Raw genomic sequence first — 11,010 nt, 5'->3', positions numbered from 1 at the left:
GTGCAGAATTAAAAATGTGGCGTACCTCGGGAAAAGTATCGAGAAATATTCGGGTATTTACATATTTCTTATTAGTTTAAAGATTAATTAGCCTCATTAAATAATTATATGATCTTATATACATATCTACATTTTTATTAGACCCCATTTGGTTATGTATACGCTAATAATGATGTACTATGCCTAGTAGGCTAGGCCTAGGCCTACTTCTTGCTAGAGTAGATAGGCGGTAGAGTAGAGAGACACCGGCACTTTCATCGGCACCTGCCTCGCTTGAACGTATGTCCGTATTATCTGGTCATTTCGATCCTGGTGGTGTATTGCAAGGCATTAATATTACTTGAAATTACTCCATTATTTAAACAAGTAGTACCTTTTGCAATACGTATCCACATTTATTTAGTAGGCCTAATTATTATTAATGAATACTTTTATTTAAGTGACCAATTAAAATTTTATTTACATAATCTTTAATTATTTTAGGGAGCTAGCCAAATTTCTAAAAGCAGTGCTCTAAAGTTAGAAAAATGTTTGATGTGCACAAAACCAGAAGTTCCTTTGCCACCAAGGAAGTAAGTGAATTTACCTTATTGTTGCATATTTCTTTATTGTTTTAACACAATAATAAAAATGTATTTATCAATTTGTTTGATGTTTTTCAGGTCTGGCGGTAGAACCTTGGTGAAGATCATCAGTGGCTCTGTGTTGATTGGTTGTGGTGCTGTCACTGGAACTGTTCTGTATGCGAAAAGTAATCCGGAATTTAGAAGACAAGTAGAGAACAATTGGCCATTTTTAAACCCACTCTTTGACTCGTTTATGTATGACCTCAATGAGGGCAAGAAAATCAAAGATGAGTAAGTTTCACAATCCAGGAAAGAAAATAATTGTAGAAAAAAAAAGTTACATGAGTAGTTATTTAAACAACTGATAATAATTTATAATAATAATATAAATATTTGTTTTTATCAGCTTTATTACACTGGTCATGTTTTGATCAAACACGTATGGAAAAAATATTCCAATATTGCAGCGTTTAATCCACGCAAAGTTGTTTTTTTACCTTACCAGGTACCCATTTATACACCTGGGTAAAGAGGGGCAAATTTAAATAAAGTATCTTGCCTAAGGATACAAGCAATTCAGTTTGAGTTGGGTTCACCATCAGTAATCCAACATCCAACACACTGTGCCCTTGCCATATAAGAATCCAACCTTCTTTCCATAGCAAATTGTTTAAAAATCAATTCTAGTCTTTTCTCTCTCTGAATATAGTAATCATTTTATCTATGATCGGACTATAAATAAACATTAATTTATTTTAGCAGGAATTTAGATACAGGACCACTGATAAATGTCAGTAAGGAAAAAATCCAGGCAGAGAGTTTGATGAGGAAGCCGGAACCGATTCCTGAACCAATAGTTCCAAAACAACAACCAGTAACAAAAAAATCTGAGATTACTTCCAAGCAGACGAAAGCTAAACAAGATTCAGAGAAATTAGCTGCGGCTAAAAAGAAAGCAGAAAATGAGGCTGCACTTGAAGAAGCCAGAAAAAGAGATGAAGAGGAAAGGAAGGCGAAAGAGTTAAAAGAAAAAATGATTGATCAAGAGATAGAAGAAGCAGCTAATGCAGCAGGTATGCCCTGTCTACTATCAAACTTTATGTGACAAAAAAATATGATGTGCCCATATATGGACATGATGATGTCAAATCACTACCAAATTTGAGCATATCACTACCATATTTTGGGCACACTTTTTTTGTCAAACTAGTTTGATAGTGTAGACCAGGCCTTGTCTTTTAAGGCGAGCGAGTGTGATCACTCACCTAACACACTCCTAAAACTGTTATTGAGGAATGCGATTTACAAAACCATTAAATTTTGGAAACTTGTACACACCAAAATACAAACAGCACACCTACAACACCTCTGAATGTATTGAGGAGTGCAATTTGTAGCACACCTATAATTTTCAAAAGACAAGGCCTGGTAGACGGAGCTTTAACAGTGTATTTATAGTGCTTTACAATTATTGATTTCAAATGAAACCTAAATCATCTATGCATACCAATGGCAGTCTGGACAGACTGGCTGAAAACCGAGTTAAGAGGAGAAATTATTTAAGGAATTTCTTTTTTAGCTTATGAAGTAATAATGGCCGATGCTATGAACACAGCGGTGACCATAACATTAGCAGCAATAGAAAGTCAGAAACTTGTGGCAGAGATTACGAAGGAACATACATCACTGATAAAGTTGGCAATGGAAGATGGAATGACAGAGGGTTCAGAAGCCGACTGGAAGATTGTTGTGAGGTCAGCGGATGTCAAGGAAGAAGCCGTCAAGACTGCTACGGAAACAACAAACTTTGCTAGGTATCATTAGTTCGTCATTTCGATCATACTATTGTATTTATTTATTATTTATATATACTAGGTGACCTCTTCAGCCGAAGACTGGTCCCTTAGAGGGCCCAGTTCTAATCAGTGACTGTGAGTGACGGTGACTGTGTGTATTAGTACACCGAGGTAACCCCTACTCGTCTTGAAAGATGTACTATGTTCGTTAAAGTGCACATGAGCCAGATGTGTACACTGGACCTATGGCTTATAGTCCAATATCCAAGAAAACTCGTTCTACCATAGAGTGAGTGAGCCTCGAACCCTTGCCGATGTTATGGCTATGTAATTACGGTTCCACTGTCTTAACCGCTCGGCCACTCACTAGCAGTGGTTGGTGTTTTTACTATACAATAAAATGAAAACATTTTCCAAATACAATAAATAACTTTTTGCACTACAAAAATTGGAATGAATGATGTATTAATACAGCTAATATCATTACCATAATTACATGGAACAGATTAATTGGTGAAATGTTGAATCTAATTGTTTTTGTTTGTTTTTATTTTGCAGAGAAGAGCTTGAGAAATTGAGAAGTGTGATTGCAGAAAGTAAGAAGACTAAGAGCCAGTTTGGGATTGGAGATAAAGTGATTAAAGCTGAGGAGAGTCTTATGAAGATGAATTATGAATTAGACAAGGCCATATCAGTGGTATGTACACATAAGGACATTTTGATGTTGTTGGTTTTTACTTTAAGTGACAGTATATATGTGGGTATATAAATGAGTGAGTGGCCGAGCGGTTAAGACAGTGGAACCGTAATCACGTAGCCATAACATCGGCAGGGGTTCGAGGTTCACTCACTCCATGGTTCTGGTGGTAGAACGGGTCTTCTCGGATAAGGACTATAAACCGTAGGTCCAGTGTACACAACTTGCTCGTGTGCACTTTAAAGAACCTAGTACATCTTTCGAGACGAGTAGGGGGTTACCCCGGTGTATTAGTACATCACAGCCACTGATCACCAACTGGGCCCTCTGGGAGATCAGTCTTTGACTGAAGAGGTCACCCAGTATAAAGATAAAACAAACAAACAAACAAGTGTCATCATCTTAAATGCTAATTTTGGTTAGACATTGCATGTCTCACATGTGTTCGCCACTCTATATGTTTTTAGCAAGCATGTGTATAGGTCTGCATGTGAAAAGTTCTGTTTCCTTTTTGATGTTTGCCATCCATGCTGTTTTCGGTCTTCCTTTTGGTCTTTCGTTGAGCTTCTCTGAGTGTGATTTTAGCTGGTGTATTTTCATTTAACCGAAGCATATGACCATACCATGTCAGCCTTCTTTTCTTTACATCCTTTCTCCACTCAATCTCTCCTGTTCTTTTATATCTTCATTTTTTATTTTCTCCAGCAACCTTATACCTATTATTCTCTTTTTGAATTTTCTTTGAAAGACATCAATGTCATGCTGTAGTAATACTGTCATGTAGTGAAGTAATCACTAAATTTAGACTAGTTCAGTCAAAGGGATGCAACTAATGACAGTTAGTATAACTAATGGGGTTTGTTGAGGGTCTTCTAGTTGGTGCTAGATTAGAATTAAGCAGTGTTTGGGGTTGTAATATATATTGCAAAATGAAGAAGTTGTGGAGACACTTTCAATGCACAGTGAGAGTGGTCTTAATTGCTTATTCATTTTTGGTTTTATTATTTTTTTGTAAAAACAGACATCATCTTTAGAGAAAGAAGGAAAGATATACAAGGAGTACAGTGACCTGGTGGAGAAGGGAAAGGAAGAGTTTACAAAGGAATTACAAAGTATTATGCCAGATGTGAAACTTGGTGAAAAAGGTATGAAACTTAGTCAAAGTCAAACATCATAATTAAAAACTTTGTTATACAAATAAACAACACTATTCTATACATTGTCTTACATTTTGATTGATGTAAATGTAAATTTGGGAATAACTTGCAGCCTAATGGGCTGAATTGCCCACAGGTGTGGACGACACACACAACTTTCTACTCCCCTAAGGGTGTCGAGTACTGCCACCAAACGGCGCCTGTTCGTCTGTCCACAAGCACATGGGCTGAATGGACCAGTACACCGGGGTAACCCCCTACCTTTCTGAAAGATGAACTGGGTTCTTTAAAGTGCACACGAGCCAGATTTGTAAAAAAAAATATAATAATAATAAATTTGGACTTTTAAGCACATAATACCTCTATGCGCTTCACATAAAAATAAAAGTAATCCATAAAATAAATACACCATTTCTGTTGTTATATTATAGGCAAAAAGTTATCGGAGTCTGAATTGAACTCTCTGATTGCCCATGCTCACCGTAGAATAGAGCAATTGCAGAAACAACTAGTAGAGCAACAAGTGTTGGAACAAACAAGGTTGAAGGAAGCACTGGTTAAGAAACAGGAAGAAGATGAAGAAAAAGCCAAAGATGTAGTCATGGCAGAACTAGAGAGACAAAGAGCTGAATTAGAGATTGAACTACATAAAAAGGTGAGGGCGATTGATCTATGATAATACCAGTTTTCTATGGAAATTTGGCAGTAATACATCAGTAGAGGGTATTATCATTTTAACCACAGCTTATTCCCATATGCAGTAAAGCTGTGTCTACACTATCAACTAGTTTGACAAAAAAAAGTCTGGTGTGCCCAAATATGGTAGTGATATGCCAAAATATGGTAGTAATATGACATCATCATGTCCATATATGAGCACATCACATTTATTTGTCACATAAAGTTTGATAGTGTAGACAGCTTAATTCTCAAAATAAATAAAACAAAGTACTAAAATACACACACATCTAAAACTATGCATATTATATGGCAATTCATTCGTCCCTGTCGCTATGCGATTATATAATGAATGATAATATCATTCATTGTATAATCGTATTTTATGCGCTAGTTTTATTTTTTGTAGTATTTTAAATCGACTTTTTAGGATTTTATATGTATATTTTGTATGGCTTTTTTTATCGTATTTTATATTTTATGTACTGTATCCATTTTATATTTGTATGTACTGTACTTTTGAAAAGGCCAACAGAGTTTCCCCATGGGGATAATAAAGTTTTAATTGAATTGAATTCAATTGAATTTGTCTATGTTATCTAATTTTAGCTTTGAAATCCTTCAAGTTGTCATTTTTGTAAAACGTATTCCCTTGCCAACATCATACTTTCTGTTACAGCTACAACAACTAGACTCTGATTATGAGCAAGAAATGCGAATGCAATTGAAACGACAAGCAGCAGCGCATAGTGATCATATATCAGAGGTGTTAAAGGTACAAGAGAAACAGTATGAACAGAAGATAAAGCTACAAGATGTAGAGATCAGATCTGAAGAACAAGATAAATATCAAACAGAGCTACAAATTGCAATGGCGAAGCTTAGAGGTGTAGAGAAGGCTATTGAAGGTAATTAAATATCAGTTCAATGTGTTTGAATATTGTAGTCCATTACTCTCATTACTCTTTCTATATATAGTTCTTTAAATCACAAATCAAATGTTTGTATTATATAACACAATGACAGATCCAGGATTTTGAAATAGGAGGGGGTGGGGGGGGGCCTAAAAATGGTGTAATAAAGGGTGGACACCCCCCCCCCCCCTCCCCCTTAGGTCTGCCCCTGTAACATTGTTCCCTAATCTTGTCTCTAGTTTTGGCTTATTTGTGCTATTTCACTATCTTTCAGTCATATGCAATGCATTTGATATCCTAGGCATAGATTTAGGTGAGACCGCATGGTATTCATACTGTATATTATGCTGTTCTTATTCTGCAAAAAAACATTCGTCTTTGTATGTTGCCACTGTATATTATTCTTAGTATTTTATTGTATATTTATTATTGTATTATTATAATTTTAGTTTTTGTATCCCTTGATTGAAAATTGTGTACCTTAGCTTTATAATGTAGTAATAGTAAATAAAAGTTGCATAAAATACTAAATTATTAATATCAATATATTTTTGCAGGACGTGCAAATCTAGAGAAGCAAAACAAGAAGGCGCAGGAATTATGGCTAGCCTGTGAAAACCTCAAGCGAACTATAGAACTAGGTGAGAATAGTGTTATTTAAATCCACTGGTTGTGTTCTGATCGTTTGTGTGAGCTTGCTATGGTATCTGCTTGGTTGTGTCCTTGGTGTTAGATAGAGTTGACTCTTTTAACTCTATTCAATTCAATTTTATTTTCATAAGATACAGCATATGTAATAACATGTGAGTAGAATGCACTTATGTTGGAGAAACTTAAATAAGCCCAAAAAGAATTCAAAAAGTATATATATATATATATATAACTGAATATTTCAAATGTAGTCAACAAATAAATAATTAAAAAATTTAAACAAAAATCTAGATTCAATCTTTATTAAATGTTTTATTTTGTTCTTTTGTTTTATTAGGACGACAAGATGGAAAGAGTTACGAAGACAAGTTAAAACCATTAGCCAATGAAGTTATTTCTGTGAAAGAAGCTGGTGACAACCACCCGTTTGTGGCATCAATCATTCACACCCTCCCGGAAGAAGCTCTAGCTCGAGGTGTCATGACAGAAGATTCTCTCAAACAGAGATGGAGACACGTCCGTAAGGTTTGCAGTCGCATGTCTATGATTGATGAAACTGGCGCAAGCTTCTATAAATATATTTTATCTTATTTTCAATCATTTTTACTCGTTGGGACACGGTGTGCCCCAGAGACAGATGATGAAATTTCTTTAGATTCTCTTGATACGTTTAAATTATTAGATTTTGCGACGCACTATGTTGAGGAAGGTAATTTAGAACAAGCTGTCAGATTTGTTAATCAATTATCTGGTATGCCAAAATTAGTAGCATCTGATTGGTTGAAAGAAGCAAGGCTTTTACTAGAAATGAACCAATCGGCATCCTTATTGTCTACATTTGCAACAGCGTCAGGTGTTGGTGGTCTGCATTTGTGATCTTCCAGAAATAATAGAATATAGATATTACAAGAATGGCAAGTAAACCAAGCATACAAAAAAGGTTTAGCCAAAACTGTATGTTTAATGTACAAGTTGATGAATATAAGGACAGCCATAAACAGCATATCATTGTTTCCATCTTATTATCTACAATAGAGTAGTCTGTACCTGTAAACTGCTAGACATATTTCCCGCGCAGTTGTGACAACAGCTAGACCGCAGCTCTTTATAAAAACTATTTAACGAGTCCAGCACAATCATTATCTTTTTTAAAAGCATGTTTATAAAAGACGGAGAGTATTACTTTTCAAATACTTGATAAACTGAGGTTGATTTGGTATCGCCAGAAAAAGGTCCATTATAGTTGAAATATTATGGTTACCTATGTTAACTGCAATATGGTTCTTTTCTGCTGTGCTGTATTAAAAAACAATTGTCAAAAAACTAATATTTTGTCATGAAAGTTTAAATACATTGTCTTTGAGTAGACCTATAGTACAATATTTACAAATGTGTTTTCGATTGTTCATCTCAAGGTACCAGTTGGCGTTGGAGAGAAGTGTTTACATTACAACTGTTTCCAATCAATAGGTGTTCGATTGCTCTTCTCAAGGTATTCATTTGCTTGAGAGAAGTGTTTACATTACAACTGTTTCCAATCAATCGGTGTTCGATTGCTCTTCTCAAGATATTCATTTGCTTGAGAGAAGTGTTTACAGCCAAAGAACCCCCTATGAGCAGATAGTGGCGAAGGATGCACACTGGTCAATACTTTGTGTCGTTTCTGAAAAGAAAAAAGAAAACCATTAGAGCTCATCACTGGAAAACAGTGCAGCCTAACAATAAGTTTTTGTTTAGGTGTTATCTCTCATACCATAAAGGCCAATTTACACAGACAATCGGTAACGGTAAGCGGAAACTACATAGCTTGTCCCACGTAGAATATGTATCTGTCCATAGCCCGTCCGCTCAGTGTTGTGTGTAAATTGTTATAAGGAATAACATAGATTCTATATTTTTATTACCATTACAACTCATTTTTAACCTACTGTTCAATTTTTCAAAAGAAGACAAACCAGGCTTGACAACCTCTCCATTATTAAATTGCAGACAATGCTAACAAATATAATATGTTTATGTACCTTGTTTATGACTTTTCCTTTTTTCTGAGCATAGGCACCCCAAAGCATAAACACCACATCGTTTAAATTGTTGTTGATCCAGCTAATCACTGCATCGGTGAACTTCTCCCATCCTTTATCCTTATGGGAATTTGGAGTGTGGGCACGAACAGTGAGAACGGCATTGAGTAAGAGCACACCTGAAAAAAGAGTTGGTTCGAATCAATTAAGTAAAATTCACTTTTTTCCGCGAGTAGATCTTTGTAAAAGACTATGGTTACCAATCTGAGAGACTAGCATAGTGTCTTTATTTATTCAACTTCTCACTAACTCTGTTAGTGAAGGATCTGGACCAATAGGTGGTAAACACCTCTAAAAAATGGTCCAGTCCCAATTGCACAGTGGCTGTGTGTGGCAGTGGCCGAGAAGACTCGTTCTACCACAACCATGGAGTGAGTGAGCCTCGATCCCTTGCTGATGTTATGGCTACGTAATTACGGTTCCACTGTCTTAACCGCTCGACCACTCACTCGCCACTAAGTCTTGACCATTCATGCAATGTTGGTGAAGTTTGGATTTATGTGTCTCAACAGCTCTCTCTCCATTCCATCTTGACAACTTTTTTGTTGTATTACCTATCATAAATTATGTCTGTATATATTATTTTCTTACCTTGTTTAGCCCAACCAGTCAAGTTGCCATGTGATGGTCTTTCAAATCCTTCTATGTCTTTCTCCAGTTCTTTATACATATTAATAAGACTAATAATAATGAAAGAAATAATAAATTCATTCATTACTGCTGTGGTTTGTATGGTTAAAATTACCACAAATTATGATTATTTACCTGGAGGAGCAATATTTAATTAATTTATGATTTGTTTTAAAGAACTTACCTTGGTGGAGGAGCTATTCCATGAGGAACACTGAAGCATAGCCCTATAGTATATTAAAATAAAGTTTACCATAGTTGAAACAAAACTAAACAAATAAAACTCCATGAAAAGACTGATTAAATATTGACTTCACAAATGTTTGGGTTTATTATTTGTGTATATAAATCTAGTCAGCTGAACAAAAGGCTTTAAAAAATAATGATCATAGCTTACCATGAGCTTGTCCAACATTGTGGTATGGGTCTTGTCCGAGAATAACAACTTTAACCTGATAAATTGCAAAAAACATAGATTGGAGATGCCAAATTGATAACCTTGCTTTAATATCTAAGCTTATTGATAGTAATAATAGTATCATACTGTTTACTTCCTTACATCTTTTACGTTGCACATTTTTGTCCAGGAATAGACTTGATCAGCTGGTGGAAATATTCTTTGAAATTGTCTTTCTTTGTCTACAAATGCTTGTAACTGAAATTAATAAATCAATATTTTGTATAATACAAAATCACATTATTTTCACAATAATTGGGTCAATTTTCAGGTTCTGTACAGTAGTAAAGTATGAACTTAATAAATACAAAAGGTTTCAATCGTTTTTCGGGGTTTGCAGAAAATATATTAAGCATAAATGAAGGAGATAAGTAAAATTAAAAACCGATATCTTTAGTAAATAATAATATACAACTTACATTAATATAGTAAGGTTTCACAAATTGTGGTGAAAGGGCTTTTAACCAGCTATCTCCCATCAAAGATGAGTCGCAACCAGATAATCGTTTTGCCCGTTTTTCCAAAGCTTCTGTCCGTTTCTTTTCTATAGCATCCTTTTGTTCTTCTGTTAATGATGACCCATCAAACAATGTTTCCTTTGATGTTGTATTTTGTTTCTTGTTAGATAAAGAGTCCTCAGACATAAGATTTTGACATTTCTCACTATTTTCTATTTTTCCTAATTTTACTTTGTTTACTTCTTGTTCTTCTGTCAATGTTTCTTTGTCTGTCATAGGAGGTTGGTTTTCATTATCCTATTTAATAAAATTGGAAAAGGAAAATCACAGAGTCAGAGAAGAAAAACTAAATAAAAGGGTCTACATACTATTTATTAATTTCTGTGGCATGACAGGGAAAAGGCATTATTTTAATATTATACGTATCATATGCGGTTGACACAATGCCAATCCAATGAGAAACAATGAATTATCACACACAGTCCAGCCGTGCCAATGGAATAAATTGTAGAAACAGTTGGCCATGCCTGCTCCGTATCTGAACCCTCTGAATCTGTATCTATCATTCAAGCTTGTGGAACTAAAAATAATACGGAAACTCAAATATGCACCCCTGCCCTCTCTGTGAGTGTGTGTGAAGTGCAAATCTGGTGTGACAACAGCAGCAATCAATGCTGGATACAAACCTCTGCTTTCCTCTTAATTCCACAAGTATTAGAAGAAAAGAAAGATGATATTTTTCGTTGCCCGGACATGTTCCATACAATTAAGTTTTTAATGTTTCTAAGACAGAAAATACTGTTCGACTTCTGAAACAACATGTAGAACTTTCGCGCGGATTTTCACAAATTGTTGTAGAACTAAACCAATCAACCATGAAGAAACCCGTTTAACTGACCAATCAATCAATTTGTTTTTGTTGACG

The 11,010-nt window shown here is 35.1% G+C and overlaps 2 protein-coding genes across 3 annotated transcripts; one reads left to right on the top strand and one right to left on the bottom strand.

Moving 5' to 3' along the window:
* The first annotated feature begins 5 nt into the window (after window positions 1-5).
* LOC140046283 (MICOS complex subunit Mic60-like) lies at window positions 6-7,560 on the top strand. Of its 2 annotated transcripts, none has more exons than XM_072090867.1 (11): window positions 6-53; window positions 484-572; window positions 663-857; window positions 1,329-1,639; window positions 2,146-2,380; window positions 2,921-3,059; window positions 4,081-4,204; window positions 4,648-4,871; window positions 5,574-5,802; window positions 6,366-6,449; window positions 6,797-7,560. In XM_072090867.1, the coding sequence occupies exons 1-11, from the start codon at window positions 15-17 to the stop codon at window positions 7,333-7,335; spliced, it is 2,208 nt and encodes a 735-aa protein (XP_071946968.1). In that variant the 5' UTR covers window positions 6-14; the 3' UTR covers window positions 7,336-7,560. The 2 variants fall into 2 exon arrangements, with proteins under 2 accessions (XP_071946968.1, XP_071946967.1); XM_072090866.1 differs by having other exon boundaries at window positions 1,326-1,639.
* Window positions 7,561-7,768: 208 nt separating this feature from the next.
* LOC140046284 (uracil-DNA glycosylase-like) lies at window positions 7,769-10,935 on the bottom strand. The gene is made up of 8 exons (XM_072090868.1): window positions 10,772-10,935; window positions 10,047-10,382; window positions 9,730-9,825; window positions 9,568-9,622; window positions 9,355-9,397; window positions 9,132-9,220; window positions 8,481-8,659; window positions 7,769-8,122 (listed from the first exon to the last, which is right to left on the bottom strand). The coding sequence occupies exons 1-8, from the start codon at window positions 10,904-10,906 to the stop codon at window positions 7,982-7,984; spliced, it is 1,074 nt and encodes a 357-aa protein (XP_071946969.1). The 5' UTR covers window positions 10,907-10,935; the 3' UTR covers window positions 7,769-7,981.
* Window positions 10,936-11,010: the final 75 nt, after the last annotated feature.

Source organism: Antedon mediterranea, chromosome 4 (assembly GCF_964355755.1).
Source record: "Antedon mediterranea chromosome 4, ecAntMedi1.1, whole genome shotgun sequence".
Taxonomy (NCBI): Eukaryota; Metazoa; Echinodermata; class Crinoidea; order Comatulida; family Antedonidae; genus Antedon; species Antedon mediterranea.
This window is presented reverse-complemented; position numbering and strand designations above follow the sequence as displayed.

Bases quoted from the DNA above. Each gene is read 5' to 3' on its own strand.
- LOC140046283 (XM_072090866.1), top strand. From the start codon at position 15: ATGTGGCGTACCTCGGGAAAAGTATCGAGAAATATTCGG. The intron at 54-483 runs GTATTTACATAT...TAATTATTTTAG, and splicing joins AAGTATCGAGAAATATTCGG to GGAGCTAGCCAAATTTCTAA. The intron at 2,381-2,920 runs GTATCATTAGTT...TTTATTTTGCAG, and splicing joins GAAACAACAAACTTTGCTAG to AGAAGAGCTTGAGAAATTGA.
- LOC140046284 (XM_072090868.1), bottom strand. From the start codon at position 10,906: ATGTTGTTTCAGAAGTCGAACAGTATTTTCTGTCTTAGAAACATTAAA. The intron at 10,383-10,771 runs GTTTGTATCCAG...TTTATTAAATAG, and splicing joins GAATTAAGAGGAAAGCAGAG to GATAATGAAAACCAACCTCC. The intron at 9,221-9,354 runs GTAAGTTCTTTA...CATTATTATTAG, and splicing joins GGAATAGCTCCTCCACCAAG to TCTTATTAATATGTATAAAG.